The 18,085-nt window shown below is 34.9% G+C and overlaps 3 protein-coding genes across 3 annotated transcripts; all 3 read left to right on the forward strand.

Annotated features, from left to right (window-relative positions):
* The first annotated feature begins 85 nt into the window (after nt 1–85).
* On the forward strand, nt 86–8,074 carry LOC132158875 (ubiquilin-4-like). The gene is made up of 11 exons (XM_059568487.1): nt 86–260; nt 807–958; nt 1,084–1,244; nt 3,306–3,568; nt 3,780–3,938; nt 4,079–4,301; nt 4,518–4,657; nt 4,754–4,837; nt 4,931–5,046; nt 5,796–5,988; nt 6,846–8,074. The coding sequence occupies exons 1-11, from the start codon at nt 114–116 to the stop codon at nt 6,996–6,998; spliced, it is 1,791 nt and encodes a 596-aa protein (XP_059424470.1). The 5' UTR covers nt 86–113; the 3' UTR covers nt 6,999–8,074.
* Nucleotides 8,075–9,126: 1,052 nt separating this feature from the next.
* On the forward strand, nt 9,127–10,898 carry LOC132157851 (ragulator complex protein LAMTOR2). Its single transcript, XM_059567119.1, has 4 exons — nt 9,127–9,314; nt 9,955–10,117; nt 10,385–10,474; nt 10,560–10,898. The coding sequence occupies exons 1-4, from the start codon at nt 9,247–9,249 to the stop codon at nt 10,614–10,616; spliced, it is 378 nt and encodes a 125-aa protein (XP_059423102.1). The 5' UTR covers nt 9,127–9,246; the 3' UTR covers nt 10,617–10,898.
* A 426-nt stretch (nt 10,899–11,324) lies between these two features.
* Nucleotides 11,325–17,750, forward strand: LOC132158876 (ras-related protein Rab-25-like). The gene is made up of 5 exons (XM_059568488.1): nt 11,325–12,267; nt 14,123–14,318; nt 15,362–15,555; nt 16,625–16,705; nt 16,862–17,750. The coding sequence occupies exons 1-5, from the start codon at nt 12,231–12,233 to the stop codon at nt 16,987–16,989; spliced, it is 636 nt and encodes a 211-aa protein (XP_059424471.1). The 5' UTR covers nt 11,325–12,230; the 3' UTR covers nt 16,990–17,750.
* The last annotated feature ends 335 nt before the right edge of the window (nt 17,751–18,085 follow it).

Consider the following 18,085-nt stretch of genomic DNA (forward strand, 5'->3'; position numbering starts at 1 on the left):
TCGATGACACTCCACGCTACCAGAGGGCGCGGTGGAACAATCGGCGTTTGCAGCGCTTTTCCCCGCTGCTTGTTGGTGCGATGATGTAATGAAGAAGTAAAAGCATAGTAAAGATGGCGGAGAATAGCGGCACGGATCCTGCCGTGGAGACGAACATTGAGGAAAATGCCGCCGCTAGCGCGACTATCATTAAGGTCACCGTCAAAACACCGAAGGATAAAGAAGAAATAGCCATCGCCGAGGATTCATCCGTCGCACAGGTGATTGTTTGGTGGCTTCTTGTTGTTTGTATCACCCGGGCGTTCGTTACACCAGCGGCTAACCGATTTAGCTGAGGAGCTAACGATTGACGACGAACAGCCCAACGCCGAAAACCGTCTCAGGGGATTTTTAAAATAACTTCTGCTCTTGCTATCACTTAAATTAGGTTATTTTGAGTGTCGTGTTCGTTGTTTTTGGTCGTTTAAGACGCTTTTAATTTGACGTTGTCTACCTCGCTGTTTTTGTTAAAGAAACGGCCTGCTTAGAAGGTTCTAGTCTGTCATCTTCGCTCGCGCTCTTTCTGTTTTGCTTTGTACTGTTGACTTCAGAAATATGCTTAATAAAATTATAAATTAAATAACGTGTTAGATAGAGGTGATGCTAGTAGTGTTCGTTAGTTCATTTAAGCAGTTGCTGGTTAATGTTGATGTTTACGAGATCGGGTTTAATGAAAGGGACCGTGATGTTGCACAAAAGTGAGGGTGTGTTGATCTGATTTCACGTGTAACATTAGAAATAACCCGTATGTTTTGTCCTCTTAACAGTTTAAAGAGGAAATCTCCAAAAGGTTTAAGGCGCAGCAGGACCAGTTGGTTTTGATTTTTGCCGGAAAGATCCTGAAGGACGGAGACACGCTCGGCCAGCATGGCATTAAAGATGGACTCACGGTTCACCTAGTCATCAAAACCGCACAAAAGTAAGAGGACCTGCTTTTTAGGGTCAAACCTTAACTGGTATTTTCATATGCAAAGCCATAATGTGTTGTAAGATAATGCCTGTGCTTTATGGATGGCTCGCATTTAGAGGGTTTTGTGTTTGTAGGACTTCAGGTGGTGGTAGTTCGCAGACTTCTGCCTCTTCTGTTCCTGGGCCATCTCAGGACAACACCACCGGAAGCACTGACTCCAGCCCGGCCGGGAACCTGGGCACACCCCAGAGTAGTGGGACGTCCCCAGCCCCGACACAGCCACCCAATATACTAGGTGAGTAATGTTTTTGAGTTTGTTTATGTGAGGCATCAGCCGGTTGTTCCCATTTTAAGTGTAATTCCATAATATTGTTCGTGTTTTGTGTTGCAACCAGTATTGTTATTGTTAACTACAATACTATCAACATGGTTTTTCCTAATTTAAATAAAATGTAAGTACTAGATGAAAAGCGCATACTTAAAAAAAAAAAAATTTTGAATGAAAATACATTTTGCCTTGGCAGGTACCTGGAAGAAGTATTGAAGTATTAAAATTACTAAAACAAAATTTAAGATCAAATAAATATTAAAATACACATTTTAATAAATAAATAGTGTTTATATAAAAATGTTTATTAATGTTTAAGTTTCATATTGTGGAATGCTGCTTCTTTCCCAATGAGATTTTACAATATCTTATGTTGTGATGAAGCACTTGTTCAGTTTACTGCCATATATATATATATATATATATATGTATTTATGTATGTATATATATGGCTGGACGATTAATCGAAAAATAATCAAAACCGAAATTCATAATCTCTAACCAACGTAATTTTCCCATGTCGGTTATTTCGTTTTTTTTAATCCTGTTAACACTTCACCCTTAAAAGCATACTGTGCAGCCACATGACTGCTCTCCAGTCAGTGGCATAAAAGCAAAACACGGAGGTGAACGCCGGTTCAACACATAGTGATGGCGCGTGAGCGGTGAGCCTTGCGTCTTCACTAAACTTTGTCCATTGTATTTGTTTTATGGTTTGGACATTCAAGCGATTAGATGAACGGATGTGTATTCTTATATCGAGCAACCATGTTCGCGCAGCTGCATTGTGGCACTAACACTCATATAAACAGTAGCTGTGAAGATTGCGCGCACAGAGGAACACAGAAACTAGTTGTCAGCGCTGTCCTGTGATTTTTCACTAAAGTAGTTTAGAATCTCAAAACTTATTACAGCATGTTTGTGTGCAGCGCACATGAAGCACAAGCACGTGCATAGAGAGCAGCGGTCGGCGGTCGCGCTGCGGGTTCCCGGTTTGTGTCCGTTCTCGGACTGTTCTGTGTATTTTAACTGTAGAAAAGGTTGTTCCGAGTCGAAACTACGATACAGAAAACTACATCATTATATCATCTAAACACAGCCGTTTTTGTCTTACGTGAACATAAACCGATGAGAAAGAAAACACATGTACAGTATTTTTGCTTAAAGAGACAACAGCCTAATAAACGCGCTGTTATTAATGTTAATCAAAGAACAAAGAAAATCATTCACTGATCTTGACTGAATATATTTAATAACTTTACTTGATTAATCTTTATTTTATTTATAAAAAGAAAACTATGCAGTGTTTTTAAACTTTTAATTACAGTTTCTGTACCTGAAATTTGGTTTAGTTGTATTTATTTATGATATTGCTAATTGATTTGTTTGTTCCTTTCTTATTACTGACCTATCTTATTACTTGTCTTTAACACTTTAATATTTGAAATTTATATTAATCTAGTTGTTTTTGTTATGGTATTTTTTTTAATTAGAGGCAAAATTCCTCTTGCAGAGTTTTGTAGGCTGCTGATTTTTGCTCATGTTATTCAGCTGCAACAGAATGCTTTGTAAAAATGTTTGACATCTAAATGTTGGACTTAATTTTTTTTTATATTGGATTTTTTATCTTATTGGAATCGAAACTAGGAATCGATAAGAATCGGAATCGATAAAATTAAAACGATACCCAACCCTAGTAAGAAATGTTACGAACATAGATAAAATAACTGCTGATAGTCAATCATATTTACAGTACAAACCTTGTCAGTGAACTATGAGGGCAAAAAAAACAAAACTGAAACAAAATAATTGTTCATTAATCGTAATTAATATATATATATATATATATATATGTGTGTGTGTGTGTGTGTATACACATGTATTAAAAAAAATTGAAATGATTCCTTTTCTACAAATAATTGTTTAAAAGACGTTGTATATAGTTAAATAGTATTATGTTCTTTTTAAGTAAGTTCTGTTATTTTATTTAGCTTTTGCTTTACACTGGTTCTCATTGTATGTTTTCAGCTGGGTTTGGTGACCTGTCGGGCCTGTCTAACCTTGGGATGGGATCTGCCAACTTCATGGAGCTTCAGCAGCAGATGCAGCGACAGCTCATGTCCAATCCTGAGATGCTGTCTCAGATCATGGAGAACCCGCTTGTGCAGAGCATGATGTCCAACCCTGACCTGATGAGGCAGATGATAGTGGCAAACCCACAGATGCAGAACCTGATGGAGCGCAACCCAGAGATTTCACACATGCTTAACAACCCAGAGCTCATGAGACAGGTATGTTATTGGACATGTACCAAAGGTTAATTTTGCTCGATTTTTATTTATTTATTTTGTTTGCAATAATAAAAGGTTATAGGCAGTTATATTTTGTCTTCAGAAAGTTCTTTTTGACGTACACATCTAAAAGGTGTGCATTTTCTTCATTGCATTATTTCAATAACTGATTTGTTTTTATTAACTTTTTTTCTTTTTTTGCTTGTCAAAGACAATGGAGTTGGCACGAAACCCAGCCATGATGCAAGAGATGATGCGTAACCAGGACCGGGCGCTTAGCAACCTCGAGAGTATTCCCGGGGGTTACAATGCCCTTCGGAGGATGTACACAGATATTCAAGAGCCCATGTTTAGTGCTGCACGTGAACAGGTCAGATACATTTATTGATTTAAAAAAATTAATTTAGGGTTTCACCAAAAATATTATTGATTTTGTCATTCACTATCAAGTCTTAACACTTACATGAAATGGCAAAATTAAATTTTTATTTAATTGCATCATCTGAACAGTTTGGAAATAACCCCTTCTCGGCATTGGGTGGAAATGCTGATAACTCCGGAACACAGCCCTCCAGGACAGAAAACCGAGAGCCTTTGCCAAATCCCTGGGGTATCACTGACACCGCTGCCACCACCACCTCTGGGACGGCTTCCACCACCAGCTCCACCACAAGCTCAACAACACCCAGTGTGTCCAACCCTCTGGGCATAAGCGCCTCTAGCCTTGGAAACGGTAACGGTCTTTAATGTAAACATTTGGCTTTAATTTTATAACCAGGTCTATGAATTTTGAGGATAAATTGTAGTAGAATTTTCAAGCAGATAATGAGTGCACATTTATAGCAGACTATACATTTATTTTAATATATATATATATATATATATATATATATTTATATATTTATATTTATATTAGTTTTTAAATCTAATTATTGTGGTTTGATATTAGGTATGTTCAACAGTCCTGGCATGCAGAGCTTAATGCAACAGATCTCTGAGAACCCACAGCTTATGCAGAACATGCTTTCTGCTCCTTATATGCGCACCATGATGCAGTCCCTGGCCCAGAGTCCTGATATTGCCTCACAGGTAGCAAGACCATCATTCCCAAAAGTTCATAATTCATAGAAGTTTTAATTTACTATAATGATCTGTTATTTATATGTAACCCTTACTGTTTTTCAGGTGTTGATGAACAACCCTCTCTTTGCCGGAAATCCACAGCTGCAGGAGCAAATGAGACAGCAGTTACCTGTATTTCTACAGCAGGTGTGTCCAGTTTGCATTGTTGTAGATGGGGTATAGGTTTGATTTACTTTTATTTGCTAACTGACTTGTCTTGTTTTTCTGACTCACTTGCAGATGCAGAACCCAGAATCCCTTTCTGTAATGACAAATCCTCGAGCCATGCGAGCACTAATGCAGATCCAGGAGGGACTGCAAACTCTTCAAACCGAAGCCCCTGGTCTCATGCCCAGGTGCAGTTCCACTTCCACTTTTAGTCCCAGTAATGCTTATTATTGCTCCATGTATTTATTATAATAATAAATATATGTAAAATGTATTTTGTTCATGTGATGCAAAGCTGAATTTTCAGCAACCATTACTCCAGTCTTCAATAATTCTTCAGGAATCATTCTTAACATTTCTTATAATAATCAGTGGAATGTTTTTGTAGGAACTGATACTGTTATTTATTTATTTTTTATACAGAAAGTTCAAAAGAATAGCTTTTTTAAAATCTTTTTTGTAACCCGAATGCATTTACTGTCACTTGAGTTTAATGCATCTTTGGTTAATAAGTAATATCTTTTTTTATTATATTCACACTTTTGAATGATGTAGCATGTTTTTCACAAAAAATATTAAGTAGCATAGCATTGAATAAGAATTTGAAGTTGATGTATTGAAATGGATAGTTTGAAGTATTTTTAGTATTAGAAGTTGAATTTTTTTTATTATATTTTTTGTGAATTTTAAATCACTTAGCTACTTCATTCTCCACATAGTGGTAAACACTCAAGAACACATCCTCTTTCTACTAGTTATTTCCCTCTTTGCTTTATTGTCAAGTAGATGCAGCTTACTCTAGATTAGAGTTTACATGCTTATTAAATGAGTTTGTTTTATTCCAGTTATTCTAACTAGTTGACTGAGCCCATAATCTAAATGAGCAGTGTGGCAATATCTGCACCTTACCATTTAAATGTGACTTGTCTCTTTCTAGTCTCATACCTGGTGGGATGGCTGCTGGTATCCCAGGTGCCCCACTGCCTACAGGGTTGAATGTGACTCCTGAGAACCCTCCGCCCTCAGGCCAGGTCCCGGCCCCCACCCCCACCCCTGCTGCTGGAACAAACACTGCCCAACAGCAGCTCATGCAACAGATGCTACAGATGTTTGCTGGAGGGAATGCATCGGTACCTATGTTTTTTATTGGTTGTTGTTAACATTATCAGTATTTCCCATGAATTACCTGTATTCTGGTGGCCTGCTCCAGTATAATCTTTCCTGGCACAGTTTCATAACGAAACAAATATTTTTACATTCTCATAATAACTTTAAATGTCTTTGACAATGTGTTTTGTGCCATTTCTTTGGCAGATCATTTCAAGTGAACAAAAATCAAACGCACAATGTCATAGTGCCCTATTTGTAAAAGGCTGTGATTTAATTAAGTGTATAATCTGTTGTGCTAAGTGTTACAAAGCAAGGTGCAGCGTTTGCTCCCGATCAGCTTGCGTTCCACATTCCTAACATTTTTGTAGACAGATTATCGTATTTCAACAGATTTGTAATGAGAACCTGGCAGGTTTCCACAAGTCACAGCTGAAGGGTTTCACTCTCGCAATTGAAGAAATTCAAATGAAACCGTTGTAATTTTCCCAGTCGTAAAGTAAAATATGCTTATTACGAAGTATTACATTTTCACTTCTGTTTATTTTACAGTGCAGTTGTAGTACAATGATAATATATTATTGACTTAGGAATAATGATCAGATTTCTTTTACTAATAAAACTTAGACTGTAATAATTATTGTATTCTAGTTCTTTGGCATCTCTAAAATCAGTGTGACTGGACTGAAAAGAGGTTTCGAGTCCAGATACAAATCAGTGCAGAGACTTGTTACCCCATTCAGATTAGACACTGTAAATGGGCTGGAGTAGACTTTAAAATGCGCAGCATTTTGAAAGCTCTATCACCAAATCCTGTGAGAAACACGGAGTATGCTGTGTATATTTGATTCTACTCACTACTTTTCACCTCGCTTTGCAGACTCAGACTCCAGAAGTGCGTTTCCAGCAACAGCTGGAGCAGCTGAGTTCTATGGGCTTCATCAACAGGGAAGCCAACATTCAGGCCCTCATCGCCACCGGGGGCGACATCAACGCTGCCATCGAAAGACTGCTCGGCTCTCAGCCTTCCTAATTCCATCAACTGAGAGCATGCAAAGGGAGACAAGAAGCAAACCTAGTCCTCATCACATAAAATCTGAAAGCCCCACAAAGACAGAATTCCAATTACTCTAATTGTGTTTTTTTTTTTTTTTGCTTTGATCAGTGAATCTCTGAATCAAAAAGCAATGAGGGTTTCACGTTTTTTTCCTTAAACAAAACAAAATCAAACCAGAATCGCTGTGGAATGACATCACACTAACCCCTCATTACTAGTAAGATGGGACAAAGCTTACATTTGCTTGAACCAAGTTTGAATTACCATTCCTTACAATTAGAACACACTCACCTGAGGCACTACTCAGTGGTTAGGGGAATAAAATCCGTTTGCTTGAATTCCGAGGCCCAGAGGGATTCTTGTCTTCTGTGAAAATGCTTGGTTTCCTTAATTTCTCTCTTTTTCTCTTAATTCTTGCCTGATCAAACCAGTATTTATTGCAGAAACGTAGAGCTTACCCTTTCCACCCTCCTCAATTGACTATGATTTGAGCGTTCCTTGACATTTTGATTTGTTATCAAAATCTAATAGAAATGAACATGTTGGAGCACTATAACACCTCGTATCTGATATCTTATACTTCAGCTGCTTTAGAAAGGAATTTTGGAGATGAGTTTTGGAGATGAGATTTGGAAAAGATATTCAGTCATCTCTTTAGTCGTTTGCCTTCGTGAGGATGGAGTGTACCTGAATTGGCCATAAAGGCTTGTCATATGGGTAAGGTTGTAACAAAGCGTCAATAAAATATTTCACAGCTTAACAAGCAGTGGTGAACGCAGACACCATTTGTTTCGACCATATCTTTATGCTTTGACGTAGAAGTATTTAGTGCCTGGAACACGCTTGTATTGTGTACTGGATCCATCATCCTCAATTTGATCTGGCGAAAAAAGCAGCATGATCGTGACGCTAGCTTCTCTCAGTGCTAACCAACAGCTGTCTAATGGAACTAACAGTTATATTGTGAATTTAAAATGTTTTTTTTTTTTTTGCTGTATGTCCATAATCCATTCTTTATTCTAATTGAATTACATTACAGAAACCAACATTCATTGGGGTTTGTAGTTCCTTCTAGCATCTGGTTTTGTCTTAAATCCAATGTTTTTTTATTATTATTTTTACATTTGTAATGTGGGGCTGCATGACACCTTGGAATTTGATGTCTTAAGTTAAAAAAATATTGCATGATCACTTTCTTCTTATAATCACAATATTTGTAATTATTGTCTAATCGATGTGGAGGTCACACAAGTCATTTGTTTTTGTTGATGCATTATATAACCGTTTCATTTCACAATCACAAAGCTTTAGTCATTAGGATTGCATTAGGTAGACGTCGTATCGTAACAAGTTCTTGTAAATATACTTAACACAATATGAGAACTGAAATTTAAAATGGTGATTTCCAGGATTGGAAACATGGTGAATATTTTAGTGAGTTTTGATTTTCTTAAGTTTAACTGTAAAATTTGCTTTTTTTTTTCTTTTTTGTGGGTGCAATTACTATAAACAATTATTGAGGAAAAAAATATGTAACTTCATTTAAAGTCTGGAAATCATAGACTTAAAAATCAAGGTTCAAAAAGCATGAGGTTAGATAAAAGAACCGTTTTGGTTTCCTCGAACCTTTCAGTTAACAATTATTTAAATTTGCTTCTTTTTTTCTTGGTGTGAAGAACATTTAAATAATTAAAGTAACCTTTATATATATATATAATGCATTTGACAGGTTCTGTGGATGTTAAAAGTTCTTTGTGGAACCAAAGAAGCCAATAAAGGCCATTTATATTTAAGAGTGCATATGTAGTCCACGGTATATTTATAAACAGGTTGTTGACTTGATTAGGGTGAACCAGTTGAAGAATGAAGATAAAATATTCGTCAATAATAAAACCCTTATAGTTTGTTGCCCTCACCTCCTAAAAGAAAGTCAAAACAAAAGGTTGCGAAATCTCAAAAGTATAATTTTTTTTTAAATAAATGATCCGAAAAACAAATAAATTGATTATCCACTTTACGTTCAGTTTTGATCTAGGCCAAAGTCCTTTTTGTTTAGGCCACGTTTTTGTAGTTCGTATGCACTGCCGTTACACTACATTTCCCATGAATCATCAGCGCGGAAGTTCGAAGTCAGCTGATGTTCTTGTTGGGTTGCTGGAAGTTCTTGCTATAATCTCGCGTACATTTTTATTGTATTAGTATTATTACCGCTTTACCTTAAATAATGTTGCGTCCTAAAGCATTAACACAAGTACTCAGTCAAGCAAACACCAGTGGCGTACAAAGCACGCTGTGAGTATATACATTTCATTCTTTGTTCTTATCAGTAGCTTTAGCTGGCAGATAAATTGGTAAACAATATGTTGTACATTTATGTTATTAACATGCTCTCTTGAGCTGAAAGTAAGGTATTTTGTTAACCATTAAAAATGTCATATTTATTTAGTAGCTTCAAACGTGATTGATTGACTTAAGCCATATTTAGAAATATCTGGATATCTTTGTCATTAGATTAAATATCAAGTCAAATCTCATTATTTTAAATAAATGTGTCTCACACCACTTTAAAGCACAAACATTGCACAAAAATAAATTTGTTTAATGTTTAGAACCGTTAGAACTGACTCAATACATCCACAGAAAACACCAAAACATCTGTTCCGTTTTAACAAACTAGTGTATATTGTGCAAAAAATCATGAAGAAAAGTGAAATTAGTTAAGATAAATTTTCTTTACAGATCCCCGTGATACTGGTTTTAGTTTTTTTGGCTACTATATAGGTCAAATAATGAGTTGTTTATGAATTTATGTTCAATTCATATATATATATATATATATATATATATATATATATATATATATATATATATATATATATATATATATATATATTTAAAAATATATATTTTTTATGTGTGGGTTTTATTTTAGGTTATTGAATAATGAGGGCTCTCTGTTGGCGTATTCTGGATATGGAGACACTGATGCAAGAGTCACTGCAGCCATTGCCAGTAACATCTGGGCGGCTTACGACAAAAACGGACACCAGGCCTTTAATGAGGACAAACTGAAATTCATCCTGATGGATTGTATGGTAGGAATGTCATTGTAAATTTGGGTTATAGTAAATGATTGTGAATACTGGTCTATGATATATGCAGTAACATATGTATTATACAAGATATGCATGAATTGAGCACATCAGATGCTATAGGGCAGACATGTCTGGATTTACCAAACATATGTGCTTTTTTTGAAATTACACAATGCCAGAAATAATACTTACTTGATGAACTACTGTATTGTTTTACAATAGTTTTAAAATCCTTTATAATGTGCTGCATTTTCTCTGGCTTTACAGGAGGGCAGGGTGGCCATTACACGGGTTGCAAACTTGTTGCTTTGCATGTATGCCAAGGAGACCGTAGGCTTTGGGATGCTTAAAGCCAAGGTGAGATTTGGTGTATATAAAATAGCTCTTATTTAATTATGTATTTTCATGAACAATCGTGTAACTGTGTTTGTTCTGTTGACAGGCTGAAGCTTTAGTGCAGTACCTCGAGGAACCACTAACACAAGTGGCAGCATCGTAGGATGTACTTTTGTGTATTTCTGTACATTGAAACAAAAACTTCTGAAGACTTAGGCCTTTATGATATATTTTCTATGGCTTTATTTATTTTGCATACTCCGTATGATTGCCATATCAAATTGTATGGCTATTAGACCCAAAATAATGCTTTGCATAAACATTAATAATTACTTTTGAACTCTATTTTCCCTTTTATTATATTTTCTTTATGTCTCAGGATTTTTGCAGTCAGTGATCAGGCTGTGTCTAGTGTCAACAATATAAAATAAATTTCTCTTTTTGTTACATGTTGTTGTTTTACTTTTAAAACACAAGAAATTGATGCTTTTTATATTATATATTCATTTTCATTCTATATAACAAAAAATACATTGTATAAAATAATGTATCTGAAGATGAAATATCACTTTATCACTCTGTTAGTCTGGGTTTATGCATTTTCTTATATATATATATATATATATATATGTTTAGTCACACTATTGTAAATAAAAGCCATAAAATATCCTAAATCAGAGCAGAAGGTCTTGAATTCAGAAACTCGTGGCATTTAATGTTGCATAAAAATGTAAAAAAAAATAAATATATTTTGTATTTTTGTCTTGTCCAGTTCAAATATCCAAACATCATTAAATCAAGATACATTTACTTAAGATGCAAAAATAAAGTCTTGTTTTCTGAGAAAATTAACAAAATTAAATGAGTGTATGCTTAAAACAAGAACAAATATCTCAATGGGGTATGAATACTTTCCCCTTTGAATTAAGTTAATTTAAATCATTAATACTTCATTTTGATCCATTTCTCAGAAAACAAGATTTCCAATTTATGTCATTTTACTTCTAAAGTAAATGTATCTTGGTTTAAGAACCTTTAGACATTTGTACTGGAAAATAGACAAATATACTGATAAAGAACATTACTTTTTTTGTAGCGTTATCAGAAGGTACAGTAAAAGTTATTTCTAGTGGTTGGGAGCAAATGCATTCGAGTCATAAGCTTAAATAATTTACATTTAGAGACCATAATGATGTTTTGTGTTCCATTCTATTTATTCCTTATATTTTGTTTACTTGGTCTTAAAAAAGCTTAAATCCTGCAGAAACGGTGTATAATTTTTGTGTTCAAGCTATTATTAACCGTGTAATCCAAAATATGCACCATGGGAGGGGCTCTTCCATGGCAAATGCCTTCCTAATCTTGGGAGAAACTCCTTAAAAAAAGTGATTGGTTGCATATGGTGTGTATGTCGTCGTTTGATTGGCTGAACAGGTGCACTATTGCACCTAGTATCATATGACTACACCTGCACTCACCCTACCTGTTTGACCTGACTGGAGCGCACCAAAAGTCCCGCCCACCTTCCCCAGGTACTGCACATTTGATAGCGGAACTGCCAGGCTAAATAACAAGGCCAGTTCCTTGTACAAACAAGTGAACTGTCCACCATAAATGGTGGGGTTTCATTCGTACTTATTACTGTTTCTCTGCTATTTCCGCTGAGGCATACAGGAGGACCTTTCATTCTCAGATTTCCTTGGAATTGGTTGAGATACTGACTCATGCAGCACTAATCTAAATTAGTGAAGGAAGATCTGCTTACAGGAGTGACAGAATGGGGTCTGATGAGGCCTACAACTTTGTTTTCAAAGGTAAGATCTGACACTTTTTTTTGATTGAGTTGTCATGCACATTAAACAATCTCTGATGGAGCTTTAAACTCTTTTAGATGACGTTTAGTTAGTTTCATAATCTGCAAGCAGTCATTACACCGTTTGCAGTAGTTGTAGAGTAACGGTTGGTATCTATAGTCATTAAAAGAGAGTAAACAGTTATAGAGAAATATATAAAGCGACTGGGTTTAGAATACCTTGTGCAATTCAATTCCTCCTTTTGTAAAGCTCTCCGTTTACCAAAAAAAGAAATTGAGTCCCATAGGTTGGTTGAAATCTGATTTCCATGACAACAAGGTTTTGTTTGCACAAGATTACGCAGTTAAGTTACTCAGTATGGGAGGGAAAATAGTTGCATCTGTTAAAGTCCGTTGTGAAACTCTGATCCTCTAGAGCAGTCCTCAAACAACACCAAACCACAACGACTACTTTAAGTGACTTGCACTATGTGTTGGTTTCATAACAGTTGAACTGAAGCAACAAGAACAGGAAGTCTTTTAAGAGTAACTATTTAAAACATGCAAGTTGATTATTTAAATGAGGGCCAGTTTTAATATGCTTATCACCAAGATGTAGGTCAGATGGTTTCTTCATCTGAACATTCTTCACTTGCTCACCAATGGATCCTCTGCAGTGAATGGGTGCTAACAGCTGATAAAAACATCACAATAATCCACACCACTCCAGTCCGTCAATTAATATCTCATGAAGTGAGTAGCTGTAAGAAATTAATATTTAAGACATATTCTATTATTTTAGACAGTTCTAGACATATATGTGGGTGGATTTTGACATGAAAGGACAAAAGAAGATGGATCTTTCACTAGATAAGGGGTTATTATGGAGTGTGGACTCTTATTTTAGCTAGAGGCAAAGATTTAATTTTAAAATGCCTTGATGGGTTTGTTTCTTACAAAAACGCTGCTTTTCATTTCACAAGATGACAGCTGATGGAATTGTATGGATTATTGTAATGTTTTTATCAGCTGTTTGGACTCTCATTCTGACGGCACCCATTCACTGCAGAGGATCCATTGGTGAGCAAGTAAAGTAATGTTAAAATTTCTCCAAATTTGATGCGATGAGGAAACAAACTTGTATCTTGTATTGTCTTAATACCTTTTCTGCAAATATACATTTTTGGGTGAACTATTTCTTTAATATTTCTTATAGGTTTCTGCATAAACCTTGTATGTTTTTTGTTTTCTAATACTGTTTTTCATATATAATTGCCATTTCTCCTTGCATAATATGATAAATGAACTCCTGCATGGGTGGAGTGTTGATTTTTCTCCTGACATGTTTGAGTCATTTTTGTTTACATCTGCGATTAGCTGGGTTTTCATAAGGGAGTACTATACTGGGACATACTGTTCATCCAGTGTTGGTTTTTTTTGACACACAAATATGAGGATCAGACCTGTTTCTGTCTCAAGTTTGAACAACAAGCTCGGACAATTTTGCAATAAGGATGCAGGTTTGTGACATGCTTTGCCTCTTAATGTTGCACTTGAAGAGTTGCTTGCCACAAAAGTCCAAGTCGACAAACACGACATTGTAACAAGTTACATCATGAGTTTGAGTGGCTGGTATTTTAATCCAGAAACTAATCACTGATTTTACACAAGTTAGTGTTTCTTAATATACCAAGCAATAGTGTTGCAAAAAAAAATAAAATAATGGGATCTGTCACAAATGCTTAAGCTATACCAAGAGAACGCTTTTGGGCCCCCTTCATCACAGGGCAGGGATTCATGTCTGTTGTTTCCAGATGATTGGCATGAGTCAAGTCTGGGTTGGTAGTTTTTCCAGACTCATATTCATTTCATTGCAGTGGTTCTTATTGGAGAATCTGGCGTTGGTAAGAGCAACTTGCTGTCACGGTTCACCAAGAATGAGTTTAATCATGACAGCCGGACGACAATCGGAGTGGAGTTCAGCACAAGAACTGTCCAGCTAAACGGCCTCACCATCAAAGCTCAGATCTGGGACACTGCTGGACTGGAGCGGTACCGGGCCATCACTTCTGCGTGAGTTTAACATAATGTAACATTGACACCAAATAAATAGTGGTGCAGAACAAGCAAAAATGCCCATGGTTCCCCAAAATTGACAATTATGAAAATTACTCTGTATCATGTTTTGTAGTGTTCTTGTGTCTGTGGAAGGAATGGTGACCACAGGTGTGAGCTCAAATGATAATGTTTTATTTGATTTATTTTACTGTATTATTAACATTTCATTTTCATTTTTTTATGTACATTATAAACACTACTGTTGGGGTAGGTGTGTCTTTTTATGTTTTTGAAAAAAGTCTCTCTTGCTCACCAAGGCCGCATTATTTAATAAAAAAATACAGTAATATTGAGAAATAGTATTGCAAATTAAAGAAACTGTTTTCTATTTGAAAATATTTTAAAATTCAATTCATTCTTGTGATGCAAGTTGAATTTTCAGCATCATACTCCAGCCTTCAGTGTCACACGATCCTTAAGAAATGATTCTAATATACTGATTTGTTTTTTTAAGAAACAATTTATGTTTCTTAGAAATGGGGAAACATTTTTTTCAGTATTCTTTACTGAATAGAATGTTCAAAAATACATTTAGAAATGTTTTGTAAAGATGGGAAAATCTTTACACTCACTATCGTTCAAACCAATGCAAAAATATTAATTTATTAAAAACTATAAACAGAATCGACTTCCCCTATATGGACCAGAGCAGTCTGGTGAGGAGATGAGGTTTATTTTAACTGAACCGAAGTTCACAGAATAACAGAATTTTAGGTGAATTGTCCCTTTAAATTCTTCGCTCATACTCCGAATATGTTTGTATGCAAATACATTTTTGACTATATGTAAATTGCCATTAATCTATTCTTTAACAAATTGAGAAAAATGTAACACATCATGTTTCACCAGCCAACTCATTTCTCACCTTTTGTTCTAAACCATCTTCATTACGTAATCTTGCTTATGACATAATGTTTTATTACAGTGTTCTGTTCATTTAAAAAAAGGAAGTAAATCGATTCATCTGATTTGATCTGACCTTTTTTCCTGTATCTCAGATATTATCGAGGAGCGGTTGGAGCTCTTCTAGTTTATGACATTTCAAAGCACTTGACGTATGAAAGTGCTGAGCGCTGGCTGAAGGAGCTCTATGATCACGCAGATCCGCATATGGTAGTGATGCTTGTGGGCAACAAAACGGACCTGGCAGCAGTACGATCTGTTCCAACAGAGGACGCAAAGGACTTTGCAGGTCATTACTGAAGACAGCTTATTATATTATACAGGCTTACACAAATTTTCTCTGAGAAACTCAAAAGCCTTCACAACAACCCTTTAAAAATAAAAGTTCGGCCTAACTTGAAGAAATTATAACAGACATATAATACTATTGCACATATTGGAGAAAATATGAAATTATATACACATTACCAGTGCACAGTTGGAATATTTAAATGCATCATCCATGTTTTAATTGAAAAAGATAAATATAATTTTATTTATTAAAAATTAAAGGAATATTTTTTTGACTACATTTTTAAAGATTAACTAAACTGTTAGTTTTATCATTTGATTTTGTTACTACTATTAATAGTAGTATTGATAGTAAGCATTAGTGGGGTTTTTGTGTTCCTGTGGCTCAAGTGGTAGAGCATTGCAATAGCAGCGCAAGGTTGTGGTTTCGAGTCCCAGGGAACCCATGTTAGGTAAAAAATGTTAGCCTTAATGAACTGCAAGTCGCTTTGGATAAAAGCGTCTGCTAAATGCATAAATGTAATTAAATTTTTATATTCTATGTACTCCTGACAGTAAAATAAGCCACTATAAATCCATATAAATGTCCAGTCATGAAAAAAAAAACACTTTGCTCTAAGGAAATTCAGTAAAAATGTACTGTAAATCAGGTACAATGTACTGAACTAATATGAGGGAACTTTGAAGGTGTTTATCTCTATTTTGAATTTTGCAGTACATTGTGTTTTAGAGTTAACAGAGATGTAAATAAATGTAAATTATACATTTCCAGTCTTTGTTTTTTTTTAAACAATGGAACAATCAGTAGAAAATGGATAACATCCTGCCTAAAATGACATTTTCTGTTAAATTTACAGACATTTCCTTTAACCCTTAAACACTACAAAATGCAAAGCATAGTTCAAATGATGGTCTAATATAAAAATAAATCAGCACAGAATGTTCCTTCATAATACATTAGGCAGTATTTTTAAAGACTTCTCTCAGCATGTATATATTTAATATAATTTAGAAAAATCAAACAAAGTTGATCTTGATATTTATGTTATGATTCTTTTTTTTTGTAGAAAAGAATGGTCTTCTGTTCATGGAAACCTCTGCTTTGGGGTCAGTAAACGTCGAGGCAGCGTTCAACACTGTGCTTACAGGTAGATACTGTTTATTCTGAACACATCATACTGTATTTACATGTACTTTGCATGTGTTCCCTGCCCTCTGGGTTGCTCCTCTTCAGTCAGGCTTGAAATAGTGTAAGAACTTCATTATCATAATCATGCTGTCATTTTTGGATCTCTTTCTTTCAGAAATCCATAAAAAGGTGAGCAGCAAAGAAGTGACCCGAGGCTCTATCAATGCTGTGACATTATCCCAGCCTAAAGCTGCAGCAGATGACGCACAGGAGGAAAAGAAGGCCTGCTGTAAGAATCTGTGAAAGAACATTCCGTGTAGAAGGACTTCACCGGGGCCTTAAAGAGTTGTGAATTCAGCTTGTACAGTTATCATTTACGAAAGAACAAGTATGATAAAAAACTAAAGGAAATCCATTTCATTGACTGACATAGCCATATTTGTATCATTAAATATTATGTAACAAGTAAAATGCATTTTAATGTTTGTGAGGTTTAACAAAGATTAATGTCAATTTGAATTAATTTTAATGTGTTTTCCCTAAATGTTACCTCTCAGTAGGAGATTTTTGTTTATATTATTTATGAAATGTCATGCCAAATGTTTTTTTTTTTTACTTTTATTAATTTAACAAACTTATTTTATCCAAAGAAAATTACAAATGAAGAATACAACAAGCTATTCATTGTACTTAAGTTATGAAATCAACAGATGCTGGTGGAATAACTTTATCACTTTAATAAGTGTATTAGATACATATTTTTCGATTTGCATGTTCATGCTCACTATTTAGTTTTTAATTTGATTTATTCAACACACCTAATGAACCCCACATATGATTAAGAAAATAATTTTTACTATTTAAAACCAATCAGCACTAATTAAATATTGTGTGTAATTACAATCTATATATAAAGCATTTCTAAACAAAGTGTTGATTTGTATCTTCATAGATGAATGCTAATGCTTCAGGTATTAGCAGTTGCTGCTGTTAACACAGCATAAAGAAAATATATACAGCATGTCATTTTCCAATAAGAAGTAAAGCAGAAATATGTATGAAAATGTCTGATTTTTTTCCCACAATGAGTTTCAAGTGCAGTTTGCAAAATGTCTAACAACAACACAACATTTATGGACATTTATGAATCATCATGATACAATATATACAAAATAATAAATATTAATTTAAGGATAAGCTTTCAATTTATTACTTGAAAAATTCATTGATTTGACCAGTTTGAATTCTAACGTGCTCTTTGCAAACATAAATGTTGAAATGCACCACGATATATAAAAATTCTTAATTGGAACTATAAAGAATTTTAGTCTCAAGCTCACCAAGGCTGCATTTATTTGATTAAAATTACCACAAAAATAGTAATATTGTGATATACTAC

The sequence above is a fragment of the Carassius carassius genome, chromosome 15, assembly GCF_963082965.1.
Source record: "Carassius carassius chromosome 15, fCarCar2.1, whole genome shotgun sequence".
Lineage (NCBI taxonomy): Eukaryota > Metazoa > Chordata > Actinopteri > Cypriniformes > Cyprinidae > Carassius > Carassius carassius.